Consider the following 16,768-nt stretch of genomic DNA (forward strand, 5'->3'; position numbering starts at 1 on the left):
CCCCCCCCTCCTTTTCAAATGACATTTTTTGGGGTCGACAGACATGTGGTCTTACTTTTCTAAGTCGTATTTTTCAGCTGATAACCTTTAAAATTGCATTTACAGCCTGGGTGCCGGAAGGCTAGTTTGACAAACATCTGGAGCTAAGGGCTTCCCATAGACAATGTAAGTTACTTCAGCTAAATTACACAATATAAATATTTATCAAATTTCATTGTAATCCCTTCATTAAGGGAATCCTTTGACATTTCGTGAAATACACTTATTGACGTTCTTGCCAACAGTTAAAATAGGATCGACACCCAGCTGCTAAGCGAATGGAAACCGCTAGAAAAACATCTGGCCAAGCTATTTTTTATTTAAATTTTTAAACAGTTTCACGTCTTGATGCTAAGCTAAACAAACTGCTAGAGGTAGCTTCATATTTAGTGGACATCTGACGGCAAGAAAGGGAATGTGCGTGTTTCCGAAATGACAAAATATTCTTTTTAACCCTTACGTTGTCTTCCACTGGACCACGCACTTGTCCTCCTCCCAGGTCAAAACTGAACATTTTCACTTTTTCTGTCTTTTTCATCTCTTTTGGCTCTTTTTTCATTGTTTTTGGCCCCTTGTATGAACACCATTAACACCAACTTGTTACTAGTTTTACACTTATATTTGGAATTCATGGTCAATAAACTTATAGGAAATTATACCTAATCCTGGAGATAAAAAAAGAATTATTGATTATTCAGACTAATAATAAAGGTAGGATAGTCACGGAAGGGTATATGTCAACGTTCAGTCAGGATACTGTTTTGATTTTTTTTCAAACAAAACACCCAAAATTCAATGAAAGCAGAGATCTGATCTTTTGTCGTACTTGCAATGCGTGTTGTATGGAATCATGCGTGTTATTTTTAAGTAATTACAGCTCGGTAGTATCACGGACAACCATATGTCTGATAGATATTTAGAAAACGGGTCAAATTTGACCCAAAGACGACACATGTAGTCATTCTAACCCTATTCTACGTCTCAGTCACAGAAAAGTTCATGTTCTCTGACAGAGAGTCCGATAAAAACACTGGTATATAACTGCAGTATAGTTCATGGCGGATGTTTCAGGGCCAGATTTTAGTCCTATGAGAATATTCTAAATCCCAGCAAGCAGAGAAGATGTATTGTCCTCAAGCATCACAAGCTTCTAAGTCTCCGGATCTTCCTCCACAGCGCTGCGGAGGAGGGTCTAGCTTGTCCACACAGAATTATGGCATAGGAGAATCCATGCTCTGTATTGCCATTTCTTGAAACCAATCTCAATCTTCTTGGACGGTGCTGAGCGCCGGACGGCGCCATGGTGCCGCTGGGAAGGAACCTTTTTTGGTGGAATGTGTACGTTCAAAGGTTGTTTTAGTCGTGCAACAGAAAACTCAGATTGGACAGATGGTCTAGCTTACTGTCTGGATTTACCCTGCAGAGATCTGAGGAGCAGGTAACCACAGTCGTCAGAAATCTACCTGAGGTTAGAACGCCATCACAAAGAAAGCAAACGGTGACGTAGATCCTGGCAACAATTAGGGACATCTGGCTGAATTTCCCACGGCACCTGAACAATGCTGGAAATTAAATATCGATATAGACTAGGCTACAGGCTCCTAAACAAATAATTCTTCAAAGATTAAACTTAATCTGCACTCTGAGCCCTTTGGGTGACTTTGTCATTGTAGTCAATCGCAGTCTTTATGGTTACCATCAAACTGGTTCTAGTTAAGATCCCCCCTGATTCTCCAGGGGTTAAACATCATCTTCCTGCGCCCTCTTCTGCCTTCATAATCAAGCTAACCCAACACGTTAAACTACGAAAGAGCTGTTTGAAGAGAGCGAGACGGGCCAAAATCAAGTAACACCCCCCCCCCCCCCCCCCCCCCCCCCCCCCCCCCCCCCCCCCCCCCCCCCCCCCCCCCCCCCCCCCCCCCCCCCGCCACTTTCTACGGACGTGACTGCTCAGTAAAGCCCCAGAGGTTTCCTCCCTTCAAATGAGTGTACTCGTGTATTGACCATCACTCTTTTATTTATTTCCACTGGGGTCCCATATTTACTGTACCACCCTCTGTATTACGTCAGAGATACTGACAATTGGCTGCTGTCTTATGTAAAGGCAGACTGTCACTCCTCTCCTGCTGTTGGAAGTGCACATGCCAGCGGAGATTTTTTACACATAGACTTTTAAAGAAAGGCCCCGGGTCATGCGTGCCTATGTACAGTATGATCGAGGGGTTTACAATGTACATAAAAAAGAAAAAGGCTTTGTAATTGTTGCGTTTCGCTGTATTGTGGCGCTCTCTGTAATGACCCTGTCATCGTTTTAGCCAAAAAGCATGACGCTCATGATGACTCAAAAGGAACTTGGTCCTGCTACTTTTCTCTTTGTTTCTTTTACAGAATGTCCAATTTCCGAAATGTACAATGACAAAACAATAAAGTGATGACATGTTGAGTATGGAAAATCATAAAGTTTTCTTCACTTTTATGCATGCAGACAGTTCATTCTCAGGCTGGAGTACTTGCCCAGCAATAATTGCTCATGGTTAAAGTAACCACCATTTTTTTTTTTTTGTGTCTATTTCCTCCAACTTTGTGTGTTTGCACGCGGGGCGTGTGGTGCGTCAGTGTAGTAGTGTTTGTAGTTAGTACATGCTACTTTTGCTTCCTACACGCCTCCCCGTGGGACAGATGGTAACTGGTCCCTTGTGGTTCCAGGCTAAGTTGCACAGGATCTCGGAGCAGCAGTGGGCCCCAGAGACGTGGCACGCAGGCCCATCGGTGAGTAGAAACGCCCTGATGCCCGTCAACCACTGTCCCACTTGTGGGTAAATAGCGAAGACGTGTGAGAACCACCACAACGACAATTACACAAATTATCAGTTGTAATATATTGCGTCACCAAAAGCTACCGAGATCATTTCCATATATTGTGCAATAAGTCCATGGATTGACTATTCTGTGCATTTCACTTGATGGTAAGAATTAAAACGACACTTCTCCACGTGGTCTTTGGTGGATTACGTGTTTCCTGAATTACAGAAAATATTCAGAAATGACACCGACTCATAACTTTTCAGGACTGTTCTGAGAGGTTGATGTTTCCTCACAGTACAACTTTTGTAAATACACCTTTTAAAATCCTGAACTACAAAAACAAAGAAGAGTGTGGCTGGCCCGGCGAGGGAGCACGCGGTGCAATGGAACCGAAGCGATGGTCGCTTCCGACGGTGTGGTCCCCGAAGCAAGGAGCCGTCTTCAGATGGGAAACGACGTAGTGGCTGGGTGAGTCAGTTTAACACAGCACAACCCCTCTCAGGACCCTATACGCAGGATATCATCCAGACCAGATTAGGTCCCATACTCACCTTAAATGCAACACGCAGGGAAAAGCAGACAGGGGGATTAATATTACAATGTATTTATTATGTTACAACCCCCAACCGCTCACTCACTCTGACATCTCTCCATTTGTGGATGAACAGGTCCTGAGTATGTGTGTGTATTTCAGGGCTGTGTGTAGGGATTTCCAACAAAATGTGTTAGAAAATCATGTAAATTGTAATTTGCTGCACTGGGGATCAATAAACTGTAGAAGTTAATCGGTTGACTCCATCCTTCTGGTTACTCTTGGCTAAATCCCGGGACCTGCAGTTTTGCCCCAGGACGAGGTCTAGCTCACCCAGTAGAGTGGGCCCGTGGCCCTTTGCTGCATGTCGCCCCCCCCCTCTCTTCCCTTTCCTGTCTTCAAACTATCCAATCAATTATAGGCCATTAAAAATGTAATCTTTCCTAATTTAGGATTCACTTGCAAAACATTTCTAGTATTGTTTGTGTGTTTTTGTGTGTGTGTGTGTTCCTGTCAAGGTGTTGATTCCTGGTTTGCCCCTCTATGTTCTAGGACGCTATGATCAAATCAAAAAGTCCGTGTTGTGGTGTCTCGCTCCTCTAAAATCCTTTTTGACGAGCTCTCCAGGTTCCTCCTAAGAAAATTATCCAAAAACCCGAAGAGTTTCTATTCCTGAGTTATGGCACAGTTGGCATCCCGTAAGTGGACGTGTGAGAGTCAGCTCAGTGGATGTAAGTACAGGTTAGCTCCATGCTACTATAATTAGGGTCGTCTTGACACTCAGCTATGCATGCAGGCGCAATGGTACCGAGCTCTGAGACATAATCCAGACCCTGGTCCGATATGAGCCTTACACACACACTCTTGGACGCAAGCCGTAAGGCGCTTCACTTGAAATTACTTTATACATTTCATTTAAATAAAACAATCTAAATACGTGATTTATAGATTTGGTAATTTACTCGTGATAATCTGTGGCTGACACAAAGTATAGTACACATTTGTCTACTCTAGTCTACTCATTCTGAGCAGGTTTCCTGTCATGTGGTGAAGGCCTATAGAGGGAGAATGAGAAGAATAATAACACTTTGTAATTGTAAAGCTTATGTGCAGCACCCAAGCCATTTTGGGCAGCACCTAAACCGTATAAATGTAAAATCAATGTGAACATCCACACCAACTAAATTACTTTTTGGTCCGATTTAATGATTGTAGTTGGTCCCCATTGGATTTCTTTAGAAAGTTTTGTCTTCAAGCTTTTTGAGTGATATTTGTTTATGGTCTGCTTATGCTTTTTCAGCCTTTTAGACACACATATGGTGATAATAATGGTTCAAAAAGATGTGAAATTGCATAAACATGGGAAAACACTGACTTCAGCTGCGGAGTCTGCTCAAACCATACTGGCATTTTTAGGCAGTTGGCCAGATTCCTCACAACTATAGAAATGTCAACTGGATGTGATGGGTGGAAGAAAATGACTGCTCCAACCAGCACAGATAGCACCCCCAAAATAGTCTCAAAAAAAAAAAAGAAACATTAAAAAAGAAAGGGCTATAGCCAAGATTATACTGAGGTCATGAGTCATTGACTAATATTTAATAGATTGCCATGGTGTTTGTACATTCATGTTCCCCTTAGGGCAATCTCAAATCCAGTCCCAAATTTGGATCCCTTTGGGGTTTTTCAAACTGCATAAACAAAACACTCAAAGTGGAATTTGAGACTCAGGAATCCCCCACACAACCGGTCAGTTTGCATGTTCAGGGTGTGAAACAGTTTGTTGTGTGTCGGCTGTGTGGTAGCCCGCTTTTAAAAATGTAATCATTGTGGGCGACGTCTAGCTCACCCGGTAATGGGCCTGCCTCTATGGAAATTTAACATCGGGGTGTGTGTATATATATATGACCCCTGTATTTTAAGAAAGAACATTTATGTATTTACAATACATTATTCTTTCATAAAGAAAATTGGTGTCTTTGGATTTTCAAAGTTTGGATTTTCCTAAATTTTTTTATTTAAGGCATGAAGATCAATGTCCAAAAGATGTTTTTTTATTACTCTTTTTAATCAACTTTAGCATGAGTGTGTAAACTTTCTCAAGCCCTGTACCTGCTATAGTCTACATCCCTTTTTAAATAAAGTTCTTATCAAAGTGCATCCCGACCAGCACAAAGCCTTTGCATAAGAGATAAGGTGCCTAATAAAAGAAAAAAAATAGATTTCAAATGTTTAGAATCACTAAAAGCCATTCATTACTATGGTGTATAATTATTTAAGGAAATATGCATGACTGATAGTTTTTAATTGGACGTATATATTAAGTAAAATCTATTCATTTTCTTCCATCGGGCCCAGATTAACATGCAACCTAATTTATATATGTACATTTATATCTATGTGTGTATAATATATGTACAGTGGTAGGTGTTCGGGGTCCCTACTCTCTTTCTCTCTCAGCTAAGGTAAAGCTAATGTTTTTTTTTTAAGTTATGACTTTTGATACTGTTGTTTTGGAGTGGATTGTTGTTTAGGGGCGGTTGTGGCTCAGTGGTCGCCTGCCAATCGGAAGGTTTGGGGTTCGATCCCTGGCCCTGGTCCCATGTAGAAGTGTCCTTGGGCAAGACACTGAACCCCAAATTGCCCCCCCGGAGTGTGAATGTGTGTGAGTGTGTATCTGATGAGCAGCTGGCCCCTTGTACGGGAGCCTCGGCCACAGTGTGTGAATGGAGAAGGGTCCCTGTACTGTGTCTAAGAGCCTTGAGTAGTCGATCAGACTAGAAAAGCACTTTCACATTTTACAAACGAAACCTGAGAAGAATGGAGAAATAGAAGGCAAAGAGGGTATAAAACCGCTGGTTTGTCTTTTTAATCATCTCAACATAACACATGACAACTCCAAGATACACTGTACTGTACAATAAGTCAATAGTTCTGTTGTTGTGTTCATCATCTCTTTGGATCAACCAATATACAAATCTGTCACTTCTACATTTCAGCAACTGATTGCATGTGAGATATGTAACAAAAAAAGAGAGACTTCTCATATTTTCTTTCTTTTCTCCGAAGCACATCGTTTATATAATTCTCCCTGTAGTTGGTAAACTCCATGCTATATAAAATAGTGTAAGTGAATGCAAATATTCTATTATCGTTTCGCCTTTTTTGTCCTCACCCTTTTTCCATCCCAGAGGTGGCTGTTATAGCAAGTGATAAAAAATAAAAATGGCACTAAAACGAGATACACAAAAGAGGTTGGAATGCGAGACTTACATTAAACTAGAAATATATAAAACTACGCGTGGGTGCTGCCTGCATCAGACAGTCCCCAGTTTCTTACTAAAAGCAAAACAAAAAAGAGAGGGAGAGAAAGAAAAGAGCATTATTAAAATCAAGTCAGTTAAACTGATGAACAAATTCCCTTACAATGTTTGTGTTCTGCACCTAGTAGTAACAAGAGGAAAGGGTGAGGATAAGTGCATCCCTAGTAGGTGCAGGTCGAGGTAACGGAGCTACAGCCGAGCCGAGGAACAGAACAGCTTCAATGTCAGCGGAGGAAACATGTTTTATTCTATTTTTTTATATATAATTTTATACCATTTTAAATCATGTGCTGGAGAGTCGCTCTCGTTTTGGAACCACTATTTTGTGGTGGCTTACACACATCTCTGCCCGAGAAAGAAAATAAAAAGGATAGAAATCCTATTCAAAAACCCTGTCGGTAAGTTAAAACTGTGAACTGCGAATTATCATCTAGTAAGTCATAATTAAGTTATTTGTAAATTGCAATTTTGTAATAATTTTGTATTTATTAGCTGAAACTCCAAATTATGAAGATATTAAAAATGTCCACTTACTCAGAAGAAATTGTGATACTTTTTAAAAAAAAATTTCTTTAAAACACTAAATTTTGACTTTGTCGGACGTCTGAATTAATAGAGAATAATGTTATATTTACAGTGCTACATTTTGGTCATTAAGCGACATTTTGAGCCGAAAACGATCCTAAAAACACACCCAAACCGTTGACTTTTGGGCAATAATAGTGACTATGTAAGTCATCTTTTTGATTCAGCACAGAATAATTTCGATTTCGCAAATTAAATGTTTAATTAATTAAGGGTAGTTTTGTTTTTACCTTGCTTAACTTTTAGTGTTATTTTTTTTCTCCTTGGATTTCTTTCTTAGCAGAAATGTGCCGGTTACCGCCCAAGTGATCCCACTATGAAGAAGAACTCAGTCAGTGTGTCATTTTTGAAACACTCTGAATACAAGAGTCACTATCAGCATGTTGTTCCACTTTAGTGACCATGGCCGTGAGCTTCTAAGTGCTAAGTTTTGGGGTCACTGACTTCACATTTTTGTCTTTTCTTCAGTTACATGGTCTAAAAATGGCGTGCAGATGGATCTCTGTCGCAACAGCTTTTTTTTTATGGCAGGTTGTGGTCAGGTTGCGGCTTTTTGACACTCTACTGACAACCGTCTCATTTCTCACCGCCTCAGAATAAACGTTGCTGCTGTTCTCTTCCAGCGCTTGGCTATAGAGTTAGATAAATTTATGTGAGAGAGAGAGAGAGCGAGAGAGAGAGAGAGAGAGAAGGCAAAGCTGGTTTACCCAAAAGCGAAGAAGAAGAAGAAAAAAAGGGACAGGGGGGGGGGCTCTTATTCAGAAGGATATTAGTGAAAAGTCTATCAAAAATACTGTTATTCTTTTGGAGAAGAAAAATACACAAAGCTTGATAAAGTCTACACATCAAACTAATGGCACATACATATACAGAATCAATACAAAATGAAAAACATATGAACATATAAGCTGAAATTTTGAAAGAAAAAAAAATACTCTTTTTTTTTTTTCTTTTCTTTTTTACAGGTTGAAAGTGCTAGAATTCAGATTACCTCACAGAAACCCAGGGAGGAAAAACTTAACACATGCCAAAAGCTTTTCTTTCAATTTGTTACAAAAGTATAAATGCTCAATTTGATTGCTACAAATTTTGGCTTAAGCCAAGAGTTTTTTTTTCAAAAATTTAAATTTTGGTTTTTTTTCTTCTATACATACTATATATCATGTTTTAATTCTCACAAAGGTGCTAACAGCTGATTTATTTAGGATCAATAAAAGGTTTGATCATTTTAGCAAGAGTCATTCAAAATAATCAAATTATCACAATAATTACTTTCGGGAGGGGGGGGGGGGGGGGGGGGGGGGCGGAGACTTATCACATTTTTCAAATTATTTTGGAACTTGGATTATGAAATCTACCATTTTAGAGATATTTTAGAGATTTTAGAGATTATTTTCTTACAGCAGCTGCTCCTATCTCCCAAGGTTAGACATGTTCGCCTGTCTAACACACGGGGGGGGGGGGGCATCAGCCGCTCATTGTCGGGAGTTTCATATCCTACAGTATTTTTTTTTTAACACATAATCCGATAACACTTGTAGTATTTTGTATCAAGCAATTGTGCAAAAATTGAGTTTCTTCTCCCCAGGTTTTGGTAAAAAAAAATAAAAATGAGGTGATGTGTTGTGTTGTTTTTTTTTCGAGGTCCTGTTTTAAACAAACAGAAAATAATATATCATATGACAACAAACATAACAAATATATGACTATGAGCAATACCCCCCCCCCCCCCAAGTTGTGCAGTCAGTCAGTGTCCCTCTGCGCTTTGAATGTCAAAGCCTGGGAATTCGGTGAAGGTGTTTTTTTTGTTTTCTTTCTTCAGACCCTTTACCTTTGACTCTACAAAGCAGCTGAGAGGGGGGGTGGGGTACAGAGGGGGTGGGGCCTGGGGATGATGAACACTTTGTCGGTTCCGTTTGTGCATGTTTTCAGCTTCGCTGTCCATTTTGCAAAAAAAAAACAAAAAAATGTGTAAATGTTCTAGTGGTGTACAGTTGTTGTCTGTCAGCAACCGTAGCTAAAAGCAGCAATATGTATGGGTTTTACTTCTCATGTTTTCATGATCTATGATTTTCCTGGTTTCTGTCCTAAGTTTTTTTATTTTTTTATTCAACATTTAACCCTCTGAGGCCTTTGGGCTTTTTCACATATCTTCTTCAATTCACCTTTTGTAGGGTTGTTTCCATAAAACTGATCCCCATGTGTTTCATATCAAAATGTTCGGAACAAACTCAGCTTTCCGGGAGCAACGTCTAAAGAGATAACTTAGAGATAAAGCGGAAACGTTGATGTTGGCTTTTTGAAATCTCTTTTGAAAACAAACTTAAAGGTGCACAATGAGTTCCTGCATGGTTTCAGCACGATTTCATTGTTGTCTCAAATCGTAGGCCTCTCTCCCTGATCCGCTAGCGGCCTGCTTCCTGAACACATTGCGAAAAACCTGCTTTGTTGTATTTTGGTGCACAGCCTGTGCCCCTAGTGTTTGTTTGACGTTTACAACCCCTGTGTTGTCTCCCAAGACCGGGATTTTTCACGGTGTATTCAGGGAGCAAGCAGCTAGTGGATCAAGAAGAAAGGCCTACGATTTGAGACAAAAATGAAATTGCGCCAAAACCAGGCAGGAACTCATAGTGCACCTTTAAATTATGATTTGTTATATTGGACGCTCCGGTGCGTCTTTCGTCCTCAGAGGGTAAAATTGCTATTGGGGCTATAGTCAAAAGTGAACAGGTCTTGTGATCTATGACTGGAACAACATTTTCCGTACAAAATGAGCTATCCCAGATGATGAAAAAGTTCAGCTCCTTGTGTTGCTATGGATACGGCAGTTGCTGTTGGTCATGCCACAGACCGAACGTTAGATAAAGAGCACCGTTTCACTTTGAAGCTTCGGGTTAACTTTGGGCTCAGGTTTTGTAACAGGCTGTTGGTGAATGGTTAGAAAGCATCTAAAACTCCAAGACTTCCACTTACCACTGAGCTTGTAGTGACATTAGGATTTCACCACAGCGCAGGGGTTACATATTCCACTGGATAAAAGACCTACGGTCGAGAGATTTCGTCGGCCATCCATTGTCAGCATCCCAACAATCTATCTAGTCCAACCCAGCTCTAACAGCCTTCTATAGATATTTCCCATCCACAGCTCTGATTCCACTATACTATAACTCAAGTACATGTAAAGGTAAAGATCGGATATGACAGAGGAAGCTTAAGGGAAAAAGCTAATACTTCATCCATTTGTTTGATCAAAAATGCAAGATACACACAATTGTAAACCTGCCAGACATCAAAAAAACATCATCACTTAGTTTTAATACGTCTACCTAAAAATACACCTTACTGAGATAAAAGCAATAATAATATTCATTTTTGAGATATTTCGTACACTGCAATAACATTCTTTAACACATTTGTTTTATACTCATCTGTCACTGAAATTCTTTTGTTTTCTTTTTCCATTCACATATGTCAGGGTTCATCATTACCATGATGATGCATCTTTTTGAAAGACTGCCTAAAGATGTGTTGTGTATGTGTATGTTGGGCTGCCACGTAACTGCTGCAATTATCATTATGCAATTCTCTGGGGAATTTTGTAAAGATAACTGTCGGAAGGGTGATGGAAAGAGAGTGAGGAGAACGTCTCTGTCTCAGGCAGTGAAAACCTCTGGGAGTCGCGAGAAAGGAGACGAAACGCTTCCTAAAGGTTCCTAAAGGTTAAGTGCCTTCTTCTGAAAAATGTTTTTTTTTTTTTTTTTAAAGTGCTTCTCTTAAGGAACAAGTAAAAAAAAAAAAAAAAAAAAAAAAAAGCCAGCATGATATTCTATCATTTTCAACCAACTCACACACTTTCACTCACGTTTCTTTCTCTTTTTTTTCCTTTCTTGTGGCCATGTGTGTGACCGGTCTCTGTGTTTGGCAGCAAACAGGTCTATTATCATTCATATGACAAGAGACTGTTTTTCATTTAGTGAAATAGAGATATTTTCAATACAACTGTCCTGGCTCTAGGAGCACATCGGTTACAGTTTAAAGAAAATTAAAGGGACATTTATTTCGTTTTTTTGTAATCTTCTTTAAAGAGCACTTCTTTAGAGGCAGATAGGGATTTTGTGGCTCTAGTCGTATAGAGGGGGATTTTAGAGTTAAGTTTCGATTGTTGACTGTGTGAATGTCTTTGTTTCTTCATTTCTTCACTGGGAGAAAGAGAGAGAGAGAGAGAGAGAGAGAGAGCAGAGGTTCTCTGTACGGATTGTGACGTTTAGAGCGGGGGGTTCGAAACTCAAGATGAGACACATGTTCTTACATTTGGAAAAGAAAAATAAAGTAAAACAAAATATCCACTTCAAACTATTTTTTTTTTCTGGGTCACAACAAGACAGATAATCTTCACTAAAATATTATCTTAGATTTTTTTTAATATTATTACTTAAAGTATGCAGTACCATGCCTTTTGGCCTATTGATCCTGCCCTCTATACTACGTAATAGGGGATGGAAGGGGGATAAAAGGGGAAGTAAATGGAAATAGAAAAGGATGGGTTAATACATTGTTATAACTATAGGGTGGGGGGATGGGAGGGGCAAAAAGCCCAAATAAAAGCTCCTTCAACTTCTTTTCACACCTTTCCTTTTTTGCTCAAAGGGGTCTAACGTCCTTTTAAGGCTCAATCAAAAGCTTTTGTGCACTTTCAGATAAGGCTTCTAAGTGTTCATTTGTATATTTATTTAATCTAATTCTCTAACTTCATCAACAGGCCCTGCAAAAGAACCACAACCCAAAATATCCATACTGAGCTGAAGCTGGTATGGAGGCCATCTTGGCTTGGCCGAGGGCTGGCTCTCTCACTGGAAGGCCTGATGGAAGCGAGGCAGCGTGGTGGTACTAAGGCTGGAGCTGAACACTGGTGGGAGGGGGTGCAGGGGTCCAAGGCCCAGACCCCCGCTGGAGCTCTGCTGCTCCTGAGGTTGCGGTTGCAAAGAGGTAAGAGGTGCTGTGGCAACTGCTGCGGCATGGGGCTCGGCAGTGTGCAGAGATGAGGAAGATGATGAGGAGGAAGAAGAAGGGGTCGTGGATGAGGTGTAGCCCATCACCAGCCCTCCCGTGCTCATGGGGGCACTGTAGGGAGGCAGGTTGAGAGGCAGGAAGCCCAGCAGGTGGGAGAAATCCATGTTAGCAGCGCACAGAGACTCTGCGATCACCGCAGGGCTCTTGGACAGGAGGTGATCCCCACAAAGCTCGTCCACCAGGCCCGAGGTGGGCTCCAGTCCGTCCTTGTGGGGTGAGTCAGCAGCATGTGGCTCTGCAGAGTGAACCGGGCCTGGAGAGCCACTCTGCAGATCCATGAGGAAGCTCTCCATCTCCACTTTCAAGGGCTTGTCCAGCAGGTATGAGGTAGATCCCAGCTGGTATTTGGGGGTTGGCTGGGGCTGGTGCTGCTGCTGGGGAGCCTGGGGCTGGTGGTGCTGTGGCAGCGGAGGGGAATGGTGGTGGTGGTGATGGTGGTGGTGATGGTGGTGGTGGTGGGAGTGTGGGTGAAGAGGACCAGGGGATTCCATGTGACAGCCCATGCCCATAGCTGCAGACAAGGGACTGGGCATCAGGGACGGGTGCGTGTGACCCACCCCCGAATTAGACATGGCCTGGAGATGATGGGGGTTGTACATGCCCATCGAAAAAGGGGCGCCACTGGGGAACGGTTTGCCCATCATGGGGTCTTTGTTAGGACCCATGCCGCACATCATGGGGTTGAGCTCCTCCTTCACAGAGCAAGGGGGCGACCCAGAAGCCAAAAGCCCTAGCATGTCGGGAGGTTCCGGCTTGATCTTCAGCAGCTCCTGCGAGTGGCTCTTCTTCACGTGGCGTGTCAGATGGTCCTTCCTGCCAAAGCGCTGGGCACAGTACTGGCATAAGAAGTCCTTTCGCCCCGTGTGGACCACCATGTGCCGTCGCACATCCTTCCGTGTGTAGAAACGGCGGTCACAGTGGTCGCACGGGTGTTTTTTCTCCTTGGTGCCGCCCGAAGACTTTCCGGAGTGGCTCTTGAGGTGCTCCAGGAGCACGGGCGTGCTCTCGTAGCTCTGCATGCACACTTTACAGGTGAGATCCCCGGCCGTGGCAGAGTGCATGGCCACATGGCGCTTATATCCCAGCTTGGTGTTGTAGTGCTTCCCGCACTCTTCGCACTTGAAGGCCTCCTTGTTGGGGTCATGGGTCTGCAGGTGGTTCTTCAGGTGGTCTTTGCGGTGGAACATTTTCTCACAAAACGAACACTGATGGGTCTTCTGTGGAGAGTGTGTGGCCATATGCCTGGGAAACACAAGAAAAAAGAGAGATTGTAAATGCTAGGGGTGTTACACATTCCTTGTCTTAATATAACATTGGTTATGCGGTCTGTCAGTAGTGTGCATGCTAATGTGAGGCATGACTTCCTCTTAGTCAAACCACTTGTGTCTCACATAAATGAGTCACAGTGGTTTGCAGCCAGGACCCAAAAAGTGTTTTGGAACCACTTCCTGTGATTCACAGTATTCTAAACATCCTAGTATGTTGATGAGTTTGAGATTAGTCTCTTAAACCGGCATTGATTCATTTTTTTTGGCCACCAAAAACACAAAGTTGTAAACAAATCATTGATATTCAACAGTTGCTCATTAAAACATCCAGAATTTTCTTACACAATTAGCAACATTATTATTAATTTGGAGTAAGTTTTTTTTAGCTCTGACTTTGGTCTCCACCATTTGAGGGAAATGTCTGGTTATTGAGCACCTAAATACTCTACTAATGCCATGTTTTCACTGTAAGGTACAACTCTGCTTTACTCACTCTTCTGCCACTTTTCTTTTCTCTTTTCCACTAAAGAAGGTACCCCCTCTGTGTAGGCGTGATTCTCAGATGATCACTATAGTGACGCAAGATAGCATCTTCAACGCGACACTTGCTGAATCATTTCATCGGCAACCAAAACAGAGAAATGTATGCGCTTTGTCAGTTGTACAGTGTTGTGTATGCCGTAGTGTACCGCGTAGTTTTGCAGGCTGCCATTTTGTAACATCTGGGTCAAGTGAAAAAAAAAATTGCGTTCACAATACTCAAGTCACCACTTTTTCAGTCTCACACATTTTGAATAAAAGTAGAAAGTATAGGCTTTCTAAAGTTGCTCACTGAGGATTTTAAGAAAGCTAAAGAAACCATGCCTCAGACTGTATTTAAAGGGATGTAAATTGAGCGATATGATTTAATTCTCAGTACCTGAAGAGTTTGTATTTGGAGCTGAAGGCCTTGGGACAGTGTGGCTGTGAGCAGTGGAAGGGTTTCTCTCCTGTGTGACTCAAGGCGTGCAGCCGTAGCTTCTCCTGTGAGGCGAACACGGCCCCGCACACCAAACACTCGTTCCTACTCGCTTTCCCTACCCTTTCTCCTTCTCCTTCCCTCTCCCTCTCTCTTTCTCTCCCCCTCTCTCTCTCTCTCTCTATCCGTGGCAGCGGGGCGGCGCTCCCAAACAGCTTGGCGGCGGTCCGTCGTCCCTCTTCCTCCGGCGTCAGTGTGGTAATACGGTGTGAGGCATCGGCGGCAATAGCTGCCATGGCAGCCCTAGAGTGCCGCTGCCATGAAAATACACTTGTGGCTCCCCTGCCTTGCAGGCTCAACTTGGGAAGTTGGGGAGGGGGGAGGGGGTTATGGAAAAAAGATGCTCGACAGCTCACAGGAAGGGCCAATGATCCGGCGGAAACACCAAGGTAAGCCAAAATCTGCGGTGAGATAGAAAGTGCATGCTTTGAAGCCAACTGCTTCTAAGTTTGTGCCAACATTAGACATATTTTCCTCATAAAGCCAACTGTTTACCTGCTGAAATAGTACTTGTCCTTCTTTCGTGTCTGCTCTTTTCTTCTCTCTTGCCCTCCCTCTGTCTCTCGCTCTCTGCTTCAGTCACACCTCTCCTTTGCTTTCTTGTTCTCTCCTCCTCACCCGGTCCCAACAGCTATGGTTGGCGGTGAGTGGGAAACACTGCTCTGCATTTTCACTGTCCTGCCAGGAGAGAGCAAACATGACAAACAAAAAAAGGTAAGTTAACAAAAATGTGACTACAGCGTCCATTTATTTTAAAAGCTTTGACAAAAATTTGACAAAATGCATTGAGGTTGACATCGACTCAAAACCTCAGAATCTGTTGCAAGTTTCCACTGAGCTCACTAGAGGGAGCTGAACGACAAGTCTGACTGACATGACCCGACCTGCAAAGGTTCAGCAAAACAATGTTTTGTCAATGATGACTCTCAATCACAGCATAACACCCGTACTTGTTTAACCAAACTTTGAAGTGTGAAGATTGAATGGAATTACACAGCCTCCTCATGTGTGTCTGCAGTTGACAGAATAGTGCACAAAGCCAGCTTTGTGTGTGTTTATGTACATGTATGTACTTGTTATGAAACTGGTTAAGGCTCCTGTAAGCCTTGGGGGGGAAAACACAGAACCCTCAGGTTAGAGAGAAGGTTGTGGAGGGGTGGGGGTGTGTTTGTGTTGGGGGGGTTGTTGACCTGAATTCAACAAATTCTTTACAAAGGTGAAAACTGTCGCAAGCTTTGAGATGAAAAATTGGACAGAATGATTATAAACTGCAGTGAAACAGATGCAGTTATTTAGGAAAATAAACCACAAACTCTATTAACTCGTGTTCCAAAAGAGACCGCTGAACTATCATCTCTGCATTCCCTTATTTACCCTCAGTGACCTGTGTGACTCCTGCTTGCTAACCCACCAGCTAAGTCCAAGGTTGAGCGGACACAGCGCTGATTGCAATGTTAGCGGCGCTCTGAGCGCCGGTCACATGAACGAGAAAGCATATGAGTCCCGTAAACACGTGGTAATATGTGACAGAATGCACACCCATGTGCCATGTCGGCACATACGTACTTACACAACTCCAGATGTAATGTCATCCTTTCTATGTGAGGGGTCAATGAGTTGAGAGACACAGCAAAATATCTTGGAATCTGCTCTGATGGCTTTTGCAGATACTCATATTTACATGTTTACATAGAAATGCACAAACATGTATCCACAGGTGTCTAAAACATTTGCATATGAGAGTCTTTGTGGCTGTGTGTGTTCATGTAATTTTCTTTTTTACGACACAAGATACACATTAGCACATGCGTGCCTGTGTTCTCACGTATGTCTCAGTGTGTACATGTGCATACACGTGTGTTTGTTCCCATAATGTATGTGTGTATACAGCGGTGGTTAAGAGGACCTGACAGCTGTAGCGTTTTGTGGTGGTCATCACCCAGCGGGGAGGGTGCAGGGGGGTGACACCCGTCCCATTGACCACCCTCAGGGAGCCCGGCTCTATTGTGCAGCCTACCCACTTCGCACATTCCTGGCCTGAACCATGCCGTGTCTCCCTGCCTCTTTCCTCCGCACACAACAGCACATACAACACACAGAGTTCTGGTCACGCTGAATGCAACATCAT

General features: G+C 42.5%; 1 protein-coding gene and 2 long non-coding RNA genes across 4 annotated transcripts in view; all 3 read right to left on the reverse strand.

Moving 5' to 3' along the window:
* The window catches only part of LOC117948369, a 172,612-nt gene that overhangs the window by 126,340 nt on the left and 29,504 nt on the right, over positions 1–16,768 (reverse strand). The gene's annotated exons all lie outside the window — the stretch shown is intronic.
* Positions 3,876–9,937, reverse strand: LOC117948370. The gene is made up of 3 exons (XR_004657423.1): positions 9,608–9,937; positions 4,155–4,160; positions 3,876–3,886 (listed from the first exon to the last, which is right to left on the reverse strand). It is a non-coding gene; the product is annotated as an uncharacterized LOC117948370 (long non-coding RNA).
* Positions 11,356–16,768, reverse strand: part of plagl2 (pleiomorphic adenoma gene-like 2) — a 40,492-nt gene continuing 35,079 nt past the window's right edge. Inside the window, exons 2-4 of one of the 2 annotated variants that reach the window (XM_034877971.1) lie at positions 15,136–15,318; positions 14,542–15,041; positions 11,356–13,596 (exon numbers count right to left, since the gene is read on the reverse strand). In XM_034877971.1, coding sequence (XP_034733862.1) covers positions 12,132–13,596; positions 14,542–14,876 — 1,800 coding nt within the window. In that variant the 5' untranslated portion in view covers positions 14,877–15,041; positions 15,136–15,318 and the 3' untranslated portion in view covers positions 11,356–12,131. The remainder of the gene's footprint in view (positions 13,597–14,541; positions 15,042–15,135; positions 15,319–16,768) is intronic. The other variant, XM_034877972.1, reaches the window with a different exon arrangement.

The sequence above is a fragment of the Etheostoma cragini genome, chromosome 7 (genome assembly GCF_013103735.1).
Source record: "Etheostoma cragini isolate CJK2018 chromosome 7, CSU_Ecrag_1.0, whole genome shotgun sequence".
Lineage (NCBI taxonomy): Eukaryota > Metazoa > Chordata > Actinopteri > Perciformes > Percidae > Etheostoma > Etheostoma cragini.